Genomic DNA, 24,355 nt, shown 5'->3' on the forward strand with positions numbered 1-24,355 from the left:
CCTGAGTTGAGAGAAGAGCTGAGAGAACAGCTCAGAATATCTGGAGGACTAAGGTTCAATGGCTGAGAGGAAATCTTTAAATAAAACTTTCCACTTCTATAGCGCCTTTCTCCTGAGAATCTCAAAACATTTGACAAACCTTAGGTCCTCCTTTGGGGCTGCAGTTGGCTTTAAGGAGCATCCTCCATGCTGTAGCTTTCAGCCGTTTAATTTTTTAGTGGACATCAAATCTCTTCTGGCAATCAGAGCCTTTTACTTCATCAATGGAAATCCAACACAAATTATTCCACCATTACAAAAAAAGTAAATTATATACAAAAACAATACAAGATTATGAATTTAGCAGTCTGATTTAAACCCACTAACACAAGGAAATTGGGAGTTAAGGCTACAGTGATGCTTTATGGAAGAACTCAGGTACATGAGCAGTCATACATATCACAGCCACACACAGATAGAGGATAAGGTGGAACATGGACTGTTCTGAGGACCTTCAGAAATAGGACTGTTCTCGCTATATTAATGCTGAAATTTCATTGCAATGCAAGTTTAAATCAGATCCTTAATCTTACTGTAATGCATTTCCTTGTTTTTATTGGTGATGCCTCCATTACGAAGAATGCATGCAACAGGAAACAACAAAAGCATTTGCTTCTCTCGCTGTTTGAGACGAATTAAGTTTACATCCAGTTCATCTAGTATCTGTGGGATAGGACTATGAGCCTTGTGCACAGCTTCCCTTTAACCAGTTCAGTGCTGTTTGGACTTCATGTTTCGCAGTCACTGTATATGTATTAAAGAGAGAAACAACTTGTGTCACTATAATTTTCCAATGAAGTTTAGCTCATTATAGTTTTCCAATGAAGTTTACTCAGTGGTAGTGGTGGGACAGTGTATTGTAATGATGATCTTGTGGACTGAAAATAAACACAGGTTATAGATTCCATAAAATGAACGTGTTTGTGATACCAGGCAGTGTGAGCGGGGCTGATTTGATTTCTCTCTCCTGTTTCCAGGCAAACCCTGACAAATCATATTTCCCCCGACACACCCACCCCAGCTTCTGCGCTATGGGAACCATATGGAATTCATTTTTTAAATCCATTCTTATATAAGCCAAATCGTTTCCTCCCCCCCCCTTTTGTTCCTGTTGTTTCCACACCCCCCGTTTTGTTCCTGTTGTTTCCACCTAAACAATTTACTCTCAGGTATTTTTCCAATAACCTGTTTTGTTTATGGTAACACAAAAATATCTTTCTGTTACTTAGGATATGTCTACACTGCAATGAAGTTGTGATTGCAGCACGGCTAGGCATACCTGTGCTAACTTGGATTCTAGCTGGCATGGGTAACAGCAGTATTGAAGGCGTAGTGGTGCAGAATTCAGCATAGGCTAGCAGCTCCCAAGTGTACTGTAATTTCCTGCCTTGTGTGCTGAAATCTATAACCTTAATGCTGGATTAACACGATTTTTTAAATTTAATAATAGCTGTTTTACTTCATTTATTTGACTTTAATAACACACTTCCTCAAATGAGCTGTTAAAATAGTTCTATGTATTTTTCTTTTCTCTGTTTATGTGACCCAGGAGGCATTGTCAGCAAAACATGTCTGTTTGGTAAGATTCAATAATAGAGCTGGGTGGGGAACCAGATTTTTTCCTTTTCTTTCTTTCTTTCTTTTTTTTTGGTGAGAATTCCACGATTTTGATTTCTACTCCAAAATGGAACACAACCAGGGCCGGCTCAGGCTTTTTTGCCGCCCCAAGTGATGAAGGGGGGGGGGGGGACGCGATCGGCGGCACTTCGGCGGCAGCTCAACCGCGCCACTTCATTCCTCGGCGGTAATTTGGCGGTGGGTCCTTCGCTCCAAGAGGGACTGAGGGACTTGCCGCCGAAGACCCGGACGTGCCGCCCCTTCCCATTGGCCGCCCCAAGCACTTGCTTCATTCACTGGTGCCTGGAGCCGGCCCTGAACACAGCCAAAACATTTAGAAATTTCCCACAAATGAAAACTCTGAAAAAATGTAGTTTTGGGAGAATCTAAGAATTTAGTTGTGATTTTGATATTTTATATTTTAAAGTGTTTTTAATATAAAAACAATGAATTTTGTTTGAAAAAATTCTTTCAAAATGAAAAATTGAAATGGTCTGTTCCAAAAATGTTGAAATGGCTTTTTCAGCATGATCAAAAATGCTTCATTTAATTTTTTTCAAAACAAAATATAGTTGAAATCACCACATTTTTCAAAACATTTGGACTTTGATGAAAGTGGAATTTTCCTAAAACAACAAACAACAACAACAACAACAAAACCCTGACAAAAAAGATCACAATTTCTGTTCAAGAAGGCATTGAAAAGTTGGCTAAGATTCCTTGCATTGTAGAATTATTTAGCTTTAAATAAAATAAAAAAAAAAAAGTTACGTAATTTAAAAAAAAAATCTGACTAAATGAGCCTGTCTTCCTGAATTTGGAACTAAATTTAAAAGAAGAAATTTAAATAACACTTTGCATTTCAACAATACCCCTCAACTGGGCATCAGGGTGTTTTACAAATATTAAAAAAACCTCAGACCATTATTAAGGAATACTTTAATGAAAGTGCCTAATTTCCTGTTGACTTCAATGGGATGTAAGTACATGCTTATGTGTGCTTAAGTGCTTTCCTGAATAGGGATGTTTTCCTGACTTAGGGCCTAAGTCATAACACTGTGAAGTAGCAATATCCCCATTTTATAGATGGGGAAACCGAGGCAATGAGTGGCTCAAAGACATCTTACCCAAAATCACAGAGGAAATCTGGGGCCTAGCCAGGAAAGAACCCAACTCTCCTGACATGAAATGGGGTTTGTCTACACTGCCCCACAGTTTGGACTACAGAGGTGTGCATAAGAGTCCGCATCAAAGTGCTGTGCTGTAACTTCCCCGTGTAGATTTGTGGCAATGAACTAAAACATTCCTCGTATAGTCCTTGTCAGACAGGACTACATTAATGTGAATTAGGAACGTTTTAGTTTGTGCTTGCAGCATCACATGAGGGAGTTACAGTGCAGCACTATGGTGAGCACTGTATTCACACACTCCCCAGGCTGAACTGTGGGGCAGGGTAGACATAGCTTCAGATTCTTGTTTTTTTAGCTACAAGACCATCCTAACTTGATATTTTATTACCATAGGTCTAATCAAATTGGTAGGTCAAGCTGATACTTTTGAAAATGAACACTTAAGAAAATGCCAAGAGTTGTAATTCAATAGCTATGTAATTTCGGAGAACAAAATTAATACTAGGGAATGTTATGCCTTAAAAATGGCTTTTGCAGCAACACTTCCAGTATTGGTATTAGCAGGTGTTTAAGAAATTCTTGGTCTTATTCTACTTGTTAATTCAAGTCCGGGCAAGCAAAGACCTTGATAAATCTAACTTTTAGAGAAAGGATATGTAGTTATCTTTACAATCCATGGCTTCTCAGTTCTGCTCCCTCCTTCTTTATCTGTCATCATGATGGGCTCATACACAGGAAGGAACAGAGAAACAGGAGGGCTATTACATGCTTTTTCACAGTCTGATTGCTGGTGGTTGCATCTTGAACCCAGAATCTAAGCTTTCACTTTTTAAAAGAGTAATTTCTCTTGTCTTTATAGTTGTAAAGGAAACTTCTTCAAATGCAAACAGATGCAGTGGTATCTGCATGAGTCTGTAGACATCCTGGAACAACAGCTTTGAGAGAAATGTGAACTGCCTGAGTCAGCTCTGAAGCAAATGATGATGTATTGTCAATACAACTATTTCACTCATCAAGGCATGAAAGAAAGAGATCATCATATTAGGAAGATCTACGTTCTCTACTATAAATGGCTTCTCATTTGGTGGACGGAGGGTAGGCTGCAACTCTTTTCCCCACCCCCGTCTGATCCCTGAGTGTGACCTGCTCATAGATCTGATCCTTTCCTTCTTATGACCCATCTCCCGCCATCTAAGCTTTTCTATTTTCTTCTCTTGAAAATATTTTTCAGAGACCAGATCACTTCCTGTCTCCACTGTCAATTTTCATCTTTTCATGCAGGATCGGATATATGTATTGAATGTGGAAGTAGAGTGCAGCAGAAACAAAGCTTAACCCTACAAGGTTCTATATATTATTTTAACTAAAGTTTATGGAAGCCCATTAGGGATGGGGTCTTACATGATCCTAAACAAGAATGGGTTTGGAACACAATCTTGGTGGGAGGTTTGATTGTAACTTCCTCAGTTGGGGAGGCAGGATCACACAGAAACACTGCATTGGTGTGCATTTCAAGTCACCATGTAAACATTAACCAAACCACTTCTTCCTCTCTCCATATAACACACCATTTGCTCACCAGGCATGTGACCAATACAACTTATACCCACAAGCTTTTAAAAATGCCCTTTGAGACTAGTTGCTTGCACCCACATTATGATGAAGTAACCTTATCTTAGCTCATCATCTGCCATGATAATCTCCCTGGAATAGGGCTCTGGGAGAAGAAATCTCCAGGAGAATCTCTCCCTTCCTCCATGCCCTCCCCCTCCCCCCCCCCCCCCCAGCATCTTGTTTGCAAGCTTGGAATTTGCTTCCCCACCAAAGAGTTCATGGGCTCCATCCCAAAGCTGCTGGATCCCCAGGAATCTGTGGCGGCTGAGAACACCCATGAGGAGGCCTTGTGTGGCCTCATGGGCCCCAGTAGCCTTTCCCCAGCTGGTTTCTTGGCAACTCTTTTCTACTGGAACCACCCCATGGCATTTGGAACTACTGACATGGCATCTATGCGGAACTGTTTGTGCCTGTGTCATTGTTCATCATTATATATCTTAGAGAGATTAATTACTTCACTTACCACTAAAATGCAGCCACCTCTATGGTGGGAATGCAGGAGCATGACAAGAAGTGAAGAATAGGAGCAATTGAAGCCAATAGGAGCAAACTGAAGAATAGGAGCAATTTTAGGTAGGCAGAACTGAATGGTCAGTTTATTCAGGATACCAGAGTTCATGCCCTTACCCTTGTGAAAAATGCCAAGAGAATTTTACTGTCTACCAAGTCATCAGGATTTTGATTTTTAAATCTAATCTGAATGAAAGCAGCACAGTGTTTCCCTCCTCCCCTTAATTCCATGTAGGAGATTAACTCAATATTGACTTTGAGGGGAGAGTCTCACTTCCTGAAGCAACAAAACCATTTTTACTGCACTGCTGGCTTTCTTTTAAGGTCTGTCAAGCTATTGATCTGGCAGGTTTGACCCTACTTGGCTTGTGAGATTGGAAAAACTCAGAGACCAGTATAGTATACTTGCTGCAGACAAATGAGTTATGTATTATCATCTCATAATAACTGATCTTAGTAACTAAATGCAAAATAGTATAATTGTTTACACAAGCCAAAAAGTGTGATAGTCTTTCTCAGTCAAGTAGAGCCACCTAGTGGTAAAAGATGAGACTAAATTTTTTTTTCTTACGCTGACTGACCTTTCTTTTTGACAGCTCACAAATAACGGATTTTTCAACATGCTCATATTAACACCTTGGGAAATGGCAATTAAAATCTGATCAACTAACGAAATTCTGTTTGCTCCATCTCTGTCTGTCTGTCTGTCTCTCTCACACATAGGCTTTTTACTGTAGGGTTTTCTGTGGGTGCAAAGCTACAAGTAGACACTTTTTTTTTTAAGATAAAAGAATATTGAGGCATTTGTCTGAAGAGAAATCAAAGTCCATAATAAATAATTAAATAAATCAACGTTAGAAGTAGACAAAGAAGAAAAAAAGTAGGTCACATTTTCAAATTACTAATGTTTATAGTGTTTCTTTGAGTAATACAATGGTAGAATTAAAAGTACCTTGTGAAGACATTTGATTCCTTTTCTTCTTCTTTTACAGTAGGTAAACAGTCACCATCAGCTAAGAAGAGAAAAGATAATCACACTGTTACCTTTGGTAATTCTTTCAGACATTTCAAAATTGTGTTCACTTTCAGAGTAGTGACTGCGAACCAGAAAACTCCAGGGTACAAGTATAGTTCTTTTTATCTGTAATATTTGCACATTTATATGTTTTGTTTAATATAATTATCAGCTATTTGAAAGTGTCCTACCCTTGTGGCTGCAGTGGAAGACCTGGTAACCTTTATGATATTTATTTCAGTTGTTTGTGTGTATATGCATGTATACACATAGGAAGTGCCTTTCCTCGTTCACATGCATCTTTGCAATAAACTCAGACTACAAGGGCTATTTATTAGCTATTCACAGTACAACTGTTTACAATCACATCTGTTATTTCACAAGATTAGTACAGCCAGCAGTTTGGGGTATTTTTGTATGTGGTGCTGCTGCTGAAGAAATACATGAAATGTTTGCTGACTTTTAAAAAATGTGTTAACATCTTTTTACAATAAATATTTCCCCATCTACTGTATTTAAAGCCATTGACATAGTATTGTTATTATTTAATGTTTATATTGTGGTAGTGTCTACAGACTGACAAGGTGAAAGGACCATCCTGCTAAACACTGTACAAACCTACAGGAAATGATAGGTGTCTACCAAAAGAGCTTATCATCTGAAAGACAAGATATAATAAGTGGATGAAGCAAACAAGCATTTTGGGGCATGGGGCAAGGGATGGGCAACAAAAATATTAGAATATGTGCAATTCTTAGCCAGTCTGGAGCAGTAATCACAATATGCCACCTGTGTAGCTGAAATCAGGTTGCAGTTAACTCTATGCATTAAGGAAGAGGTGAGTTTTGAGAACTGACTTGAAGGCGGCTTAGGTGACGTGTTTGAGAATTTTGACTGGGAGCTCTTCTCATGCACCAGGGGCAGCCTGGGAGAAAGCACAGAGGTTAGGGTGACCAGATGTCCCGATTTTATAGGGACAGTCCCGATTGTTGGGTCTTTTTCTTATATAGGCTCCTATTACCCCCCACCCCCTGTCCCGATTTTTCACATTTGCTGTCTGGTCACCCTAACAGAGGTGCTTCAGGGAGAAGTGGATCACTGAGAAATTAATGGTGGAGGCTCACAGCTTGATAAGCAGTATTTCTGACAGATAAGGTGAATCTAAATGGTGAAGGGCCTAAAAGGCAAAAAGAAGGAGCTTGTGTTTGATGCAGTAGAGGATAAGGAGCCAGTGGAAGGATGCAAAGGGAAGTGATGTAGTCATAGTGATGAGCCAGGAAGATGATCCTGGCAGCAGTGTAATAAGTAAATAGTGCTATGGGCTATGAGTAAACAGTGATTTCTCTTAGAATGGCACAATATGCAGCACACTAGTGCAGACACACTGAATACTGAGAGAGTCAGATCTTTTAAAGAGACAATTATGTACCCCTAAAAAGCCATTTTTATTTAAAAATATAAATACAGTATACGTGTTTAATAAAAGCTTCTACTGAAAACTGAAACCTTTATGGTATTATATCTATAGTATCCCATCATTTGATAAAAATAAGCACCCAGCCAGCCTAAAATACCCCTGATATTTGCTTGTGCAACTATTCTAGTATTGTAGGCTTAAGATCAGGACTAAAAATGTTTTAGGAAAAGTAGCAACACAAATATAAAATAGCTCTGTGGTATTTTTTCTATTCATGGAGGCTACCTCAGACACAGAGAGAGAAATGATTGGAGGGTTACCAGTACCATTTTTGTTCATGCTATTCATCCATTTATCGAGCTCTTCCATTTCTATTTCCATAACAGAGGGTGTGTCTTCTTCAAAAATAGGACTTGATCCAGGAAACAAAAGATGGGTTAGACAACGTGTTTCACTCAAATAGACACGTAACATAGCAGCATCATATCAATCTTGTATAATTCTGGGCCTTAATTGTGGGACACCAATGCTGCTCTAGTGAGTTTACTTTTTGAAGATGTGTCAGTCCAACAGGTAAGAAACAAATAATCATGGCCCACAAATGGAATAAATGGGAATCTTAACTACACACTGTAGATAGGAAATTAGAAAATAAAGGGTCTGATCCCACCCCATTGAAATCCATGGTGAAACTCCCATTGCTTCAATGGAAGCAAGATAGAGCCCCAAGTTAGAAATGCTATTTCAACCAGGAGGTTGGTTTCAGCAATGACCTAAAAAGAAAAGGTCATAACTATACTAACTACATGTTACTAATTTTACTCTTTCCTTTACTGATCATTTTTAGAAACAGCCTCATGGTTGAAAGACTATTGCTAACTTTATTTTGTATTTTTAGCATGAATTAAAGCAGTGGTTCAGGGTCGTGACCCTGCTTTAATGGGGTCATCAGGGCTGGCTCAGACTTGCTGGGGCCTGGGGCTGAAGCTCTCGTACACCCTGCCAACCTGAGACTGAAGCCCTTGGCCTTCTGCTTTGCCCCCCACCCAGGGCGGCGGAGCTCAGGCGGATATAGGCTTCGGTCCCCACTCCTGGGGTTGTGTAGTAATTTTTGTTGTCAGGAGGGGGTCGCGGGGCAATGAAGTTTGAGAACCTCTGAATTAAAGGGAATCTCTCCCCCCCCAAATCCATTTTAATAATTTTCAGCACTTACCATGAGGAAGGATCTCAGTAAAATAAATAATAAGGTAACAACTATCAAATGGTTGAGAACTATTCTGCAGCCTGCTTGTTTTTATTGGACATGGGTTATTCAGTTCACACAAGCTCCAGAGAATCTTTACATGCCATGTAATAATGAGCAAGCAAATTTGAAAATAATTGAACATGACATAAAGCTTATTCTGGGCAGATAGAATTTATGGACAGAGCCAGGAAGCCTGTCCCTGTTACCCAAAGTATAGCTGTATCCTGCGGCATCCACATTTAGAGTAAGAGAACCGATGGTGGCTCGTGCCCAAAACAAGTGGTGGGGCTGTAGACAGCAGGCTGGATCAAAGGCCTTATGGCACCTATGTCATACTCCACCTGTGTGGCTGAAATAATCCCAACAGAAGCCTGTATTCCCTGCTCGGTGCCATCTCCCTCTGCTACCTGCAGTCTATGTGCTGAAGGATCAGAAGTCCCACAGTGGCAGCCAGATGTACTATAATCACCAGAGGAGCCTGCAAATGTTAGCAGGAGGTAATGCACCCTACAATACATCAACCACAAAATACAACAGTGGTAATTATTTGGTGGGACTTGGGGTCCTTTAGCCTCCTCTAGGGTTAATGAATGAGAAAGGGTAAGAGTGTTGAAACTACAAAATATAGACTCCTCAAGACGTGCAGGACATACAATAAGTTTAAAACCACAACAATAAGGCCCTAAAAATTAACATGGTCTACTTTAGGAAACAAGCTAGAACAATGAGCAATATCTATAAATGTTACCTTTTGACATTTTCACTTCCCAGTTCATCTGAAATAAAATAAGTTAAAAAGTTGAATGTATAGTTAACTTGTCTTTAACTAACTATCCATTTTCTCTTAATGTGATATCCCAAATAGCTGGGAAAATTCTGCAGTAGGTTTATTTTAAACACGGAACAGTTTTCATATATAACTGGTTATCCTTTAGATTAAAACTAAAATGCTTTATACGTTTTCTTCCATTAACCACGTAGTCTGTAGTTTACGTAGGTGCTGATTGCTTTTAATCAGTAATTTTCTCTAATGTACTAAAAGAAGCTGACCACCAGCAACTCTTGCTGGTTATTAATATACATGAGATGACTGGGGGGGGAGGAGCACCAGCTACAGGGGAGGACACGTGATCTCCACACATGACTCCCACCAGCCCAGGGCCCCCATGCTCTCCCCGTCCCCTCCCCATTGCACGTTACTGGGGGGGCGGGGGCGGATTCTATCCTCCTGCTGCGCCAGCTCCCCCCTGGCATGTTCGGCTGCTCTCCCTAGCAACCAGGCCCTGGAGCCACTCCCAGATGCTGCCCAGCAGCTGTCTGGGAGAGAGCTTGGCTGTGGCGGCAGCGGGCTGCTTCCCGCCTGGGCTTGGCTTCCAGGACAGCAGCTGACTGAGTTGGAGCCCCCACCCACCTCCCCTGCATGCTCTGTGCACAGCAGTAGCTGGCTATGAGAGAGCCCGGCTGGGGAGGGGGCAACGGCAGTCCGCTGTCTGCCCAAGCTTGACTTCTGGGGACAGGAGCCGACTGTGAGCATGCCAGAGGGGCGGGAGGGTTCCGGCTTGCTGGGCCACTGTCCCCAGAAGCTGCGCCTGGGTGGGGGCAGCCAGTTGCTGCCGCAGTCAGGCACTCTCCCAGTCAGCCACTGCGCTGCACTGGGCAGCATCCCAGGCAGCGTGGCCGAACGAGTCTCTGGCCCCACCTCTCCCCACCCAAGCCAGCTGCTGGAGGGACACTTGACCCATGCCCCTCCCACGAGTCACCTCACCCTGTTTGGCTTGAGCAGAAATCAGTAGCTGAGGTAAACCTAAGATACAGATCAGTGCAGTGGGAGTTAACATTCAGAATGTGAACAGGAGACTGCAAACACAGAGTTCCTTGAACCTAACAGATTCCAGGAAGGAAAATGACATCCTGAAAAAGTAACAACTGGTATAAAAATTGGTTTATTGCAAGCTTTGAGACAGATCATGTGTAGTGTACCTATTTATGAATGAAGATCATAGGAGCTGGTTTCCACATTGGAGGAAAAGGTAAAGAAGCTTGAATGGTAGCTGAAATCTCAGAGTGCTAAATTACAGAGACCAAAGGGAACAATTGTCAGGGAAGCTGGATGAGACGCCACACGAGAGATGGAAAATGAAAAAGGACTGAGGGTAGGATGAGATATTAAGGAATACTAGAAACTGTAGGAAGAACAGAAGGGAAATGTGCATATATAGATAGATGTAAATACCAGAGAGAGCGAGCGAGCAAGCAAGCAAGCAAGCAGTCAGGTGGTGTGGCATAGCAGGCCATTATACAGAGAACTCATCTCTTCTGTACGGGCCTAAAAATGCTTTAGGAGTCCCAGCATGTAATAAAAAGAATGAAGGGCTGGATGTAATATCCACATTGTACAATTATTTTATGGTTCAAATCAGCTCATTTTAAATTCAGCCCAGCCAGAAGACACCAAAGCCTCCAACCCGCTCCAGCGCATCCACCTTCTCTCTCTGTTTGCCAATGAGTCATGTCAGGAGCAGTGGATAGGCTGAGTAGAATGTCTACAAGGCTAAGACACCCAATGTATTGCTTCCAAGCAAAAGGAAAAAGTGAGCAGGAACCCAGAATTGTGCGTTAGCAATCTTTAAGATCAAATTTCCAGTGGGCTCTGAAAATGTACCCATATATTTACATGAACATCCCCAACACATATGAACAACCAGGCAGAAGCTTCATTACCCATTTGGTGTGTATCAGTGATGTACCCAATGCTAATGTAGGGGCATTTTCAGAGGCACACTGAAAGTTTGGCCCTAAGTCTCTATTTATGGTTTAATATTTGTAGGCTGACATACTTTTAACAGCACAAAATATTCCAAAATATATCAGTACACCTCCTTCAAAAGTTCCTACATCACTCTATATCTTTAAGGCCCTTCCTCTGTTCAGTTCCTATTGTTTCACACAGTGGAGTTATTGAGGTAGGTTGTATGTACCTTCCTGAAATTGCATCATCTTATTGCAGAATACAGTTACCCTGATCACATTATTCTTAAGCAGTTTACTTTGATTGAACAAGTGGTTTCATAACAGCAATCACACTACAGGGTCTCTATGAAAGCTTCCCTTGAAGTGCTAAGATAAATTCCCTCTTATGAAGATTTTGCTTTTATTTTCAGGTAGTTTCTCCCTGTCAGTAATGAAAGAAGTAAATTGTTCATTAGAGAAGTACCCTCAACAGTGAATTAGTAAGCATAAGAACAGAACAAGAAAAAAACATGCATGGTCAAATAGTTCTCTCTTTGCCCTTAAATGTTACCAGAGGGCTGAGATGGCAGAGGATCTTATTATAGCCCATAGCTGTCATAGATGTGAGAGATAAGCAGAGGGTGCTAAGAAGCAGAACTAGACCTATTTACATGAGATACACTGTACATACTGTGCTAAGAGTTAGTGAGGAAAACAAAACTCTAGAGTTTCATAATACATTCCATTTCTGCATATGAAAATTCAAGTATCACAAAATAAAGAAATACATCATAAACATTGCATTCCATTTCCTGAAATCCTTTCCTGTTCATGTTCAATATTTTCTACAAAGATCCTTCTAAAACTTGAGAAGTCCTAAAATTTACCTTGCTTAGACTTTTTCCTTTTATGACGTATCACAAAGAAAATGATCAGCAGAATTAGTAGGACTAGTATCACCACAGGAATGCCAAACATTAAGGCAGGCTGTACACCTGCCATTTCTGGGGTGTTGTCATTATTCATATCATTTAACCCAGTACTTGCATTATTTCCTGTTTCAACATTTATCTCAATCTCTGTTGGTTTGATGGCAGGTTTCAGATCATGGTCACCTGCAGTTGTAAAATATTCTGCAGATGTCTCTGGTCTAGGTGTTACTTTGATATTCAATGCTGGTGAACCATCTCCTGAAGCTTCTTCATTTGCAGTGCCTGCCAAATATATGTAAACATCTTAAGGTTTTCACTTTTTAATTGGATAATCAAAATAGATAGAGTCAAAGCATATGGTTTTAAAATTTCCTCTTCATTTCTCCTGTACCCATCCTGGTTTGTTTGTTTTTTTTAAACCACACTTGAATGTCTGCAGACTGACTGACCACAGTGATGGGCGCTTCATACATAACCACATCACCCTTGCCAATTTGTCAAGAAAACGTATAATACGGACAAAATTCTGCTAGCTTGCTCTTCTTATAAACAGCAACATGTGTAACCCCATTCCCAGACAACCACACCCACCCGCTTGCTCTTGCACAATATAAATTCTCTCACACACCACACAACCACACCACACTGGCAGCCATTCCTCTTTTCTCCTGATTGAGTCCTAGACTCATCCTCCACCCACTCAATCAGCTTGGCTCACCCCGTTATCTCTGACTCATCAAATCTCTCCTCTGTCCTCCATAAAATTCACCATTTTCTCTGTTTCTCCATTGTTTTCTCCACAGAGTCTCTCAACTGGCTTGGGGCAGGGAGAGGGAGGAGAAGGGGGCGGGAATAGGTCTGGCCCAGGAGAAGGCAAAGCCCATAGAAACTGCTGACTTTCACTCATCCTCCCCGTGGACTCTGCACTGGAAGAGCCAAGAACATGGAGAATTTAGTAGACACAATTGCAGTTCCTCCATCTCCACCTACAATGAGGCAGTGAGTAGAGCTCCTCCTACAGCCAGGCAGTATAGCACAAGTAGCAGCTAAAGAGTTGTCTACCCTCATTTCAAATGTAATTGGGGTGGAGTTTTTTGTTTGTTTGTTCAAGTAAATGGGGCTACAGTTGATAACATCGATCACTGTGATGTGGGAAAACTTTCTGCCTGCGTTGGGTGAGCAGGATTATTCAAGGCTGCCTCAGATAGATTTTATTAACCGTTGTGGTGTTTATCACTCGAACAACTACAACAAGTTGTGGGCCCTATTGTGAGGCAAAACCTCCTGTTGATGTCAATGGAAGTTTTTGCCTGAGTGAAGGGTGCAGGAATGAGTCTTTTGTACATTTCCATGTATCAAGTCTTAAATAACTCTCAGCCTAAAATGAGCTGAAGTTGTGACTGCTCAGTGTTGTCTGCTATTTTAAACAGTGCCCTGTGTTCTGTGGCTTTCATTGTACTGAATATATGAGGGTAAGACTGTCTGGCTGTTTTAATAACGTATTGGATCTGATTCTGTGATGTGCTAAACATCTTCCTACAAGGTGCTGATCCTCCTCAGCTTCCATTTAAGTAAATGAGAGCTAAAGATTCTCAGCCCCATGCTGGAGGCACTCAGGACCTTCACTGGGCTGGGACCAATAGTATTTTACACGTTAATTGCTTTGTAATCACATAAATCCTCATCACAACCCTGTGAGAGGAGCAATTATATCAATTCTACAAATGAGGAAATAAAGGGAGACAAGTGAAGTGGGTTGCCCAGGGGACACATAGTGAGTCAGTGAGAAAACCAGAATTAGAACTCGAGATCCCTGTCTCATGCTTAATCCACTGGACCACATTGCTTTTCCTTACTGCTAGATCTTTGGAAGGAGATAAGTGTCTCATGAGGCTGTATCCTAGGGAACAAGATTTTAAATTATTAAAATAATCTGAGTTTATTGCATTAAGTTATTGTACTTATGATTTATCTATCTAGGTATTTATGCCATACTCATCATCTGAGTGCCTGGTCATTTTATCCTTTACTAAAAATTATCATCACAAAATGTTTAATATTAAAAATAAGTCATCAGAGTACTTCATTCAAAACATAGCAACAACTTTTAACTGATCTCCTTCAAAGCACTTTACAAAACATTAATTAGTAAAACTTAACTTCTTTATTTACTACTTCCAATCTTCATTCAACAACAAAACAGAATCTCTGCCTCTTTGGTAGGTAATACCCTTCATGTGACCTCTTACATGTATCCTCTTATTTTTGCATGCATTGATAACCCATTATATTCTTGGTTCTGCTTAAACCCTATCAAGAGGATCCACTGGCACAGGAGTTACTGTACTGCACTTCTATTCCTTGCAACCTGGTTCTTCCAGATTCTTCTTCCCAGAAATTGTTTCTAGTCACCACCAGGGTTTGCAGCAATTCCATCTGACAGTTAACATCATCATCTAGTCATGATGGGCCAACGCACCAGTATAGACATGTGTGTTGCAGACGCCTGCATGGCTAACCATAATACTGACATAACAGATAAACCAACTCAGTGTCACAGAACCATTTATCCACATTTGCTTAATTATCCCTCCTCTGATCATTCTTCTCTTGAAATCTGTCAGCTTCCTCTGCTTAACATACTGATAGCAACAAGCCCACTGCTAAAAATAGTACAAATGGGAAAGGGGGGGGGAATAGTTTAGGTTTCTGTTATTTCCAGAGCAAATAATTTATAAAAGCTTTTCAAACGTCTGAAGCATGATGTACACTTGAAAGCAAGAACAAATAGTAACATCTCATTAACCACAATCCTAAACTTTCAGCTGGAATATATTTTTCATTTGATGTTCCAGAGAGACTGTTCCAATGTCTCTTCTGTTCTTTATTTGCCATGTTCAAGCTATAAAGCAGATTTCAGATCACTTGTCTCTCTATTAAATAAAATTCCCCTTTCCAGTCTCTAGCCAAAGATAATTTCAGATAACAGAGGGTGACCTTGTTAACATGTATATTTGTTCACTTCCCATAATTCCAAAGACAAAACAGCATCTATCCCCACTTTCTTTTTCCTAAGTTATTTAATTTGGGAGAATTAAATACATCCTTCAGCAGTTCAGTAGCCAGTTATACAATGCTGCTTCCAGCATATTGTTGTTACCTCCTGTGTTTTAACTGCTGCATTTAGAAATTATGTTTTAACTGCTGCCAGGATTTAAAGCATGATTGAGGTCTCAAGTGATAGATGATGACTGTGATGACCTCACTGGTCAACATCATACAGTCACTGCATAGTGTAGCATAGCTCCACCCAGTGGGAGGAGGAGATACAGATCAGAGTTGAAATGCACTGGTGGCACTAAGCATGGGAGCTATCACAGAACATGCCTTCATTTTTTGGGACTCAAATGAGTGCTTTTAGTCCCTTTCTTTGGGCCAGATTCTGACATCCTGACTCTCAGCGAGTAGCATCTTAATCCACAAATAGTAATGTGACTCCTCACAGAATACGATATTACAGAGCATGAGTAAGAGTATCAGGATTGGACCCTTTATAATTGATTACGATTCAACAGCCGCTCAAAAGTTGCTTTAAATTTCACAATAGGACTTTTATCACAACTGGTTGTGCTAGCGAATGAATGAAGTTGTTCATTCAAATTTTGAAAAGAAGCAGTATTGTTTGCAGACATGTACACTACAGCATACAGTCTTGCTTAGCATCTTCTCCTCTTTAAAGCTGCTGGTGAGAAACTGGTGAATCTTGCTTGACTCTTTCTCTTGACTGGCCGTACAGACTAGACCACATTTCTCTACACAACAAAAGCAAGAATGATATTTTTGTTGCCACATCTGAACACAATGCTTGCTGCATTTCCTGCTCTGAGTAGTTTGTCTTCTTGATGAAGTAGGCAGGTAAACAAGACTTCTCTTTTTAATTTGAAGGGGAGGGCAAAGCAAAAACCATGCAATCAGCTTCCTCTTTCTAAAGAATATAAATACATCCTATTATAAAATTGCCAGAGCAGACCTAGATTGTTCTGATAAAACAAGTCCCTGGAGGGGAATGTTTTAAAATTACAGCTTTGTACCTAGCACAAAATAAAAGGGAAAAAAATAAAAGATTTCAATTGATGGAATAATCAGGGTTTTTTTTAAAGGGAATTTTGGTTTCTCCAAATTTTGCTATAAAATACAAATAGTCCATGTGAAAGAAAACTCAATTTAGGGCTAAAAAAACAGAGTTTAAATACTATATATACTGAAAAAAACATTTGTGCAAACTGGAGTGCCCCATAACTGTGTTTGTTAATACACCCTATACTCATAACATTCTTTTAAAAATTTCTCCAGGTGGCATTATTTATGGAGTACAGGCTGGATTTTTGTTTTCCATTGGACTTTTTAATTAACAAACACTGTGGAAAGGGGTGGGGGGCCCTCCAGTTTGCCCAAGTGTTTCTTTCTACCTAATAACTTTTCTCTACATCATTTCAACTCTCTTTTATCTGATTTCATGTAACTGTTGATCTAGGGAGTATTGCTCCTTGAAATGGGCAAGGCTTGCCCAGGTAACATGTTGAAACATGCCTCAGATATGATATGTAGGAATCCTTAAAACAACTGAAGACCAGCTTGATTAATAGATATGCTGTCCTGGAGGGGTAAAACAGCCACATGTTTGTGGGGGTAAATCAATAGAAAAGATCCTGTAGAAAATGGGTGCTTACAAAAAGTCTTGTCCAGATAGGTGTGAACCAGGAGGGAAATATACTTAAGTTTATTTCTAGATGATGGAACAACTTCATCCCTGGTATAGACAGCTTAACTGACATTTCTACTGCCAGTCCTGCAAATTCAGACCAGCATCTAGGAGTCAAGCTGGGATCATTCATCATCAACAGTAATAAAGGTTCTGCAGACCAAATTATGCACTTAGTTACACCTGTTTAACCTTTCAGTTTTGCCTCAATGACATCTTGTGCAATTCCATTGCATTCATGAATTTGTGATGTGAATCTTCTCACCTTAAGGTATCACTCAAGAGGACCTCTGTGTTTAAGACCAAATGAGCTGAAGCCTTTATCACCAGCTATCATAAGATACCTTCACGAACACTGCACAGGGGTCACTGACTGGAATTTGATATACAATTTAACTGATGTGTAAGAAGGATTCTCTTTCTCTGAGATGGCTCTCTAGTGCAGGAGTAAACAGCAGTAACAACTTGTTTGTGAATGAAATGGGAATATCTGGCTGAATACACACAAAGAGTTAATTGGTTGAGTAAAAAGGTACCATTTTTACATGGCCACTTTTCAGAGACTTGCACTTTGATGCATCTTTAAAAAGAGATGATGCAGCAATGTAGCAGTTGCTGCACCAGGCCAGACAGAAGGATCCTAGCAAACCCTCATTTCTTGCTTTATCACTTTGCTAGAAAATTTAACGTGCACATTTTTTGTCTCAAAATATGTTAGAGGGAAACAGCTTCATAGTGATTAAAAAGAAATCTGATTTTACTTCCATTTTTAGCAATTATACTAAGCTTCCTCATAGATTAAAAAAAAGTTTTTATGTCTACAAACATTGATGTGGGTTCAGATCCATTTTTAAATTCATTATTATGAGGAGGAAAAGAGGTCAAGAACAAGAATCCCCCAGTGGTCCTAGCTATGTATGTGACTTCACCTAAGAGGTCTTTTCAGCAAACTATAGGGTGTCTGTAAATGCTGTTCGTACAATCTACAGCACATTTGGCTCTTGAACTGAGAAGTCCTCTTGAATTATGGCTAAAGTGATAATAGCATGGGCACACAACACAAATTCTATCACCTCTTAGCTCTTGACATCCTCTGCATGAAGCACTGTTGAATACTGTTATATGGCTGAACAAGGTTCTTGTGGCATAGCTCAGTAAGTGAGGAAGCCTTTTCTGTAACTTCCTAAATGTTCATTCAACATAGTACAAAGGGACATGGAACACTCCAGGGAATACCAGCACAGCTTTTACAACCTTTATCTGCATTATAAAGCTGGCTGTGGTGAGGGGATTGGTTACAATACAGTTTTCCCCAGAGATTGTTACAGCTTTGTCTTCTTTTAGCTGTAATTCAACTTGTGGGATTTTGACTTTGCAAGACTCTAATATAGTTTGGAAATGTTATTTATAACATAATCCTATCCACACTGCAAGACCTAATTGTGCTTTCACCATCTTTAAGGCCTACTATGTTGTAAATGGTCCCCAAACACATAGGTGAGGCCTTAGAGAGACCACCTGAGAGCTCTAGTCCTTCATTATTACTAGACCAAATTTAGAAAGAGACTTCTTGTTCTGCATAATTTCCCTGATAATTATGGACAGGGATTTTTTTCTAATAACTTGGGTTATAATCATCCTTAGCATGGTTGTAACACAATTTTATTCCATCTACACAGGCAAGACCAAGCCATGTTATAATTCAGTCATAGCACTTGTGTGTATAGACATTACCCTTAACCACGGTAAGGTTTGTAGTATAGTCAGGGACTATTGCCCAGACTTACAGCATGGCTATAATCCCTTTTTTTTTAAAATCCATTTTCACCATGGTCATTAAAACCATAATTACAGTGGGGTAGCAATAACAGAGTGACTATCCTTTCTCCCCATTTTGTGCAGAACTGTTACTTGATACAGCAATTTGAGAGCAGCTAATAATACCACTGTATATTAAAGGATTTCAACAGTGATTTGTTTCACACCCAAAGGCACATAAGTAAAACAATTTATAAGTTTTCTTTAAAACAGCTACCAACATTGTTCAGTTACTGCCTCTATTTCTTGTGCAAAATACAAATGAAACAATTGTACACATAATAGTTTAATGATTTTTTTGTTCAAAATGTAACTATTCAAGCCTGCAATACATAATATTTTTAAACAGCATTAACCATCCCTAGATTATTATTTTGCTTAACAAAAGTTGTTCGTTATGGCTGTTTGAAATATTCAACTGAAAACTTTGAATGTACTGTAATCAGAGTACATTTTTTGTCCATTAAATGCCGTTATGAAGGACATGACTTTTACAGGCAAAATACACCAAATGGTGGAAATCATAACAGAAAATAATGATGGATGTTAACCAAACCCCTGTATCTAAAACCACCTGAGATTTAAGGATGTTTGGATCCAAATGTTGCAGGTGAAGCTGATCTCTATTAAACAACACCAACACACACACATGCACACACACAGAGAGAGATGAAAGTAGCAAAGTTAAATAAAGCTAAAACAAACAGTGCAAGTTTTCATAAACCTCCTACAGTGAGATCAGGTTTTCAGGGTGTTACCCTGTAACAGAGTTCTATCGCTGTAGGCATAAAACATGTCTGCATAGTTCTACTTCAGAATGTGAAAGACACTTTATTACTTACCATATCTGGGAGATCCTGCCGTGAGAAACAGGACAAAAAACAGCATGAAGTTTTGTTTCTGTATGATACATTTTTTGTGATTAGGCATGATTCTCAATTTTAGTTTCTCCCTGTTTTACAGGAACAAGTACGTTTCCTGTTTCCTGCTCATGTGTATGTGAGTTAAATTTCTTAAGATGTGCTGTATTTGATTGCTTTTAGGAAGTGATGTAATTCAGTTTGGGCCTGTCAAACAAGCAAGGATTGCAAAAGAGGAGAAAAAAAATTGCTCTTCAAGCTCTGATTCAAGTGAATCACCTATGTAATTGGCCATTCTCAAGACCTATGCCTATAGCATAGTGTCTGTTCTTTTATATTCAATGTCATGGTGATGAACATGGTATAAACACCTAGATAGTTAGGCCCCTAGCACAAAATAAGATGATTCTGTATCTGTATGGAGGACTCCACATTTCTCACTGTTGGTGTGCTACATAGAGGAATGTAGGGTCAGATTTTCAGAAAAGTCCATGGACTTCTGCCCCCAAACTCTGACGCACAAGCACAAGTAGTGGGACATGCAGAAGTACCCTATACACTTTTGAAAAACCAGATTCTAAATGCTTTAAACCATTGCTAAAAGAGCAGGATGAATGGTTGCCCATGGCAGCAGTTAGCTAAGCATATTAGTCCATTTTTAACCAGGAAAGGGGGAAGACTAAACTCACCATGCAGATTCAGCTTACCTGGAAAGTGCTTGAATACTATGGCAGTGATGGCTCAAGACAATCTTAAGAAAGACAGGCAGACATTTGACAGTTTACCTTGGACAGCAAAACCCCTGAAGGCAGTCCAGGTCAAGAATGTCGGAGAACAATGCTTCAAAATGTAAGGTAATTTCTCCTGCCTGGATTTGGTTTGAACATCAGCAAAGATGGCTAATTGTGAGAATGCCTATAACTAAATATGGTGAAGGTGGAGGTGCAAGTGATTCCTGAGCAACAGTGCCACTATTTCCCTACCAGAACAGCCATACAAGAAGTATATTTGGAAGCAGAAACAGAATAGGACACACATTTTACAGGACGCTTCTGAAGCAAGGGAGGTAGTAACTGAGTAGCAGTTTCTTCAGCTCCCTCTACTTCCCCAACAATAGGAGGCTCTCACTACCTTCCTCTCACAATCATGAGGGATCTGCTATCCACCTCCCCTTCCTATGTGAGGCTCCACTGTCCCTTCTCTATTCACCAAGCAAATGTAACTTTGGCTGCTAGAGCTCACACCATCTGCCCCTTTAGAATGATGTGTGCACCACATCATTTCTGCTAGTTACAGTTCCTTTGTGTTTTTTTGTCACTTGCCTCACTATAGACAATACACAAAGGGTGACAACACTATTTCACTTATTGCATGTCTCTAAAACTGGTTATAATGGGTGGAGGGATATGTTTATTTGGGAAAAAGATGCATCCTCTCTTTTATAATTCCAGTGATGGGCCTAATCTGGGCTCAAGCCACAAAGTTTGTATTTTGATCACAAATCTCCCCAGATTAGATAGTGTTTGGATCCACAATTTTGTTTTTCCTTATTGTAGGGATAAGAGATAGTCCTAGATTTAAAAACCATCCTTCCCTGAGTCTAGGAGTGTTTGGATCCAGGATTTGTATTCTGGACCATCTTGAATGTAAATCATATTAAATTACTTGCATAGCATTCTTCAGCAGTAAACCAGGTGAGCGGGAGGAAGAGAGGTGTGCACCCAGCCGTCAGCGTAGCAACTTCACTGTACTGCAAAGTTAATCTGAGTCAAAGTTTGGTGGCTGACAAATAATTAGTAAGCACATAACAGTGAGCCATGCGTTCTGATTGGGGAAAGCCTGGAAGGAGACTAATCTTTTGCAGCTATTAATTTTTCTTAACACATTCCCGCTTTTATAGATCACCAGTTATGGTTTATCAGCTATTAAGTCTGAGAAATAGGTCAGTGCTTCATTTAGTGACCAGATTGTTAATGGATTTACAATGCTTATATAAATCTGTTAACTAACAATTGAGCCAGTTGTTTATTATTGGTTATGTAGATTTGTGCACTTTACACAACAGTGAAAAATGAAAAGCAAAATTAAAAGGAAACTGTGCAACATGAGGAATGAAGGAGGGGCTTTCAGTTACAAAAGTAATTTAAAATTAATTAAAATATTTTGAGGATCCTGTTTAAGCCTCTAACCTATCACTTCCTCAGGGAACAAATAACCAGCCATGCTAATGCTGACCTACCATAGACAGATCTTGCGAGGTGTTATTTGTTAATGTTTGCATAGGGCTTTGGCATTTTCCAATGAAAGGAGATATAGAAGTGCAAATTAATAACAGTATTTAATTTATAGTTATATAATAATTACTAGAGATGACCATATCCTGCTCCGCGCTGCACAGATGTGCTAGGTATGGAAGAAAGCAGCATGGCATAAGTCTGTTCCTATATACATAGTGTATCATTGTTCCAAGAGGCATGGCCAGGCCTACGACTAGCTAATGTGCTGCTTTTTTTTTCCGTGTCATCCTTGCGCAGAGGCCATGCTAATCTTCTCTGTATCGTTCCAATTTTAGTATATGTGCTGCCGATGCTGAGGACATCAGTGGCTGCTAGCAGTATGACAATGCTCCTTCTCCTAGTTATACCTGGAAATGCTTCACCTCCAACCCATCCTATCTTGTGCCAGCCAGATAATTTCATTCCAGATATGCAGCTGGCACCACTTCCCTCCCCCAGCACAGCCACAATTGTTAAAGCCAGGATTTCACCCTATATAAGAGATGAGCCTACATTTCCCAATTGCTCTGAGATTCTATAGCTGTATCCACATTGCTAAAATTGAGACCAACTGGTACATCTCTCCACTGGTGGTAGAAACAACGGAGGCTATTCTTAGCACAGGGTTAGATGACATGGTGTTAAACAACCCTGAGTCCTGTCTAAACCACAACCTCCACTGGAAATGAATTACACACCCAATTTTTCCAAATGCAGGGAGGAACATTTGTTAGGGCAGGTATTCTGCTGTTAGATTTACAGATAATACTGTCTAAGGCCTGAAAAGCCTTAGCTCATCTGGTCTGACAAATTGAATTTTGCAGGACAATTCCCTACATTTTCAATAATGTCTTGTCTTATCTGTTTTACATAGCTCCAGGGAAAGGGCTTTGAGCACTTGCAGTCTATTCTAATGACTAATTACTCGAAAAATGCTTTTATTTTTGTCCAGTCTAAACTTTTTAGTTTTCAGCAATTGTTTCTTGTCATAACTTCTTATATCATTGTCCTCTTTCTTCAATTATATTATTTCCTTGATGACATTTAGCTATTCTCCCCCCCCCCCCATTCTCATTCTTCACCCCCTTCCCAGCTCATTGTTTTCTAAATCCCTAGACCTGTGTGGGTAGCAGAACATTTCCACTTGTTATCTCTTCCTCTGTCTGCTTGGCCCTTTTGCCCCATTGTAGCCCCAAACCATTTACTCATCTCTAACTAACACATGCACATTTGCTATTTCTGATCCTTATAATTGTCCTTAGTTCATTATTTATGAATATATTTCTGATATACAGTGCAATTTCCCTTCTTTTTCCCATCCCCAATCCTCCTTATATATACACACTATAGCCTCTCACTAAAATTCCAGTTATCTATTTTAAACCATTTTAGACAAATATTCAGCTAGTGACCCACTTCCCAAAACCACCACCAATTGTTATGTATCCAATTAATGGATTTGTATGGCAAATTAAAGTTCAGGAAATTTGACCTGATACTACACAACAGTTTGATTTCAGAAACTAGAACAATATAAAAATCAACATGGCACACATTAAATGGATTAAAAACTGGCTGACTGATGTAATTTTACGGGGGTGGGGGGGGAGATCATCACAGAGTGGGTGTGTTTCTAGTGGGGTTCCACAGAGATTAGTTCTTGGCCCTACAATATTTAACATTTTTATCAGTGACCGACAAGAGACCATAAAATCATAACAGATACAGTCTGCGGATGACACAAAGATTAGAGGGAGTGGCAAATAATGAAGAGGACAGGTCACTGATACAGAATGATCTGGATTGCTTGGGAATCTTGGGGCAAGCAAACAATATGAGTTTTAATATGGCTAAATGTGCACATACACATATAGGAACAAAGAATTCAGGCCATTCTTACCAGATAGGGGACTCTATCCTGGGAGGCACTGATTCCGAAAAAGACTTGGGGGTCATAGTGGATAATCAGTTCATCCTCATGAGAGCTGTGATTTAACCCCCTCCAAAACACTTCCAGTATGTCCCATCTACTGTATCAAAACAGCTTAATCCAAACTCTTCAATCTTCCTCTTCAGCTTTGTTCTTGTCAGCTTGCACTATAATGAAGAAAATAAAACAGGTACTGGCAATCTCACAACTAACCTGTACAAAGAGTTTGAGAGCTGAGGTAGGAGCAGTCACAGATCATAATTACAACAGCAGCAGACTATATATAGCCTCCAAAATCGTGGTATAGTCAATGGCACCAGTAGTACCTGTTTGGAAGAGAAAAAGATCTTATCACAGGTTTACAATGAGAAAAATAAAAGTTCCTTATTTATCTTGTGTGTATGTGGTTCAGCTAAATCTGTCTGTGCATGATCAGGCACTGTCTGCCACCTGGTTTCA

General features: G+C 39.9%; 1 protein-coding gene and 1 non-coding gene across 2 annotated transcripts; both read right to left on the reverse strand.

Moving 5' to 3' along the window:
- Positions 1-543: 543 nt before the first annotated feature.
- On the reverse strand, positions 544-23,922 carry TMEM154 (transmembrane protein 154). The gene is made up of 7 exons (XM_024207587.2): positions 23,867-23,922; positions 19,673-19,782; positions 12,206-12,532; positions 9,337-9,364; positions 7,669-7,754; positions 5,863-5,923; positions 544-783 (listed from the first exon to the last, which is right to left on the reverse strand). Exons 1-7 carry the CDS (start codon positions 23,920-23,922, stop codon positions 768-770), a joined length of 684 nt encoding a protein of 227 aa, XP_024063355.2. The 3' UTR covers positions 544-767.
- On the reverse strand, positions 22,179-22,287 carry LOC112111951. Its single transcript, XR_002908545.1, has one exon. It is a non-coding gene; the product is annotated as a U6 spliceosomal RNA (small nuclear RNA).
- Positions 23,923-24,355: the final 433 nt, after the last annotated feature.

This window comes from Terrapene carolina, unplaced genomic scaffold, assembly GCF_002925995.2.
Source record: "Terrapene carolina triunguis isolate 2854851 unplaced genomic scaffold, T_m_triunguis-2.0 Scaffold66, whole genome shotgun sequence".
Classification (NCBI taxonomy): domain Eukaryota; kingdom Metazoa; phylum Chordata; order Testudines; family Emydidae; genus Terrapene; species Terrapene triunguis.

What these genes read in the sequence shown, in the direction of transcription:
- TMEM154 (XM_024207587.2), bottom strand. Translation starts at nt 23,922, where the DNA reads ATGACCCCCAAGTCTTTTTCGGAATCAGTGCCTCCCAGGATAGAGTCC. An exon ending in GGAAGTGAAAATGTCAAAAG is followed by an intron (nt 7,755 to 9,336) that starts GTAACATTTATA and finishes TCCTGGATCAAG; the next exon opens with TCCTATTTTTGAAGAAGACA. An exon ending in GAATAGCATGAACAAAAATG is followed by an intron (nt 5,924 to 7,668) that starts GTACTGGTAACC and finishes TTCTCTTCTTAG; the next exon opens with CTGATGGTGACTGTTTACCT.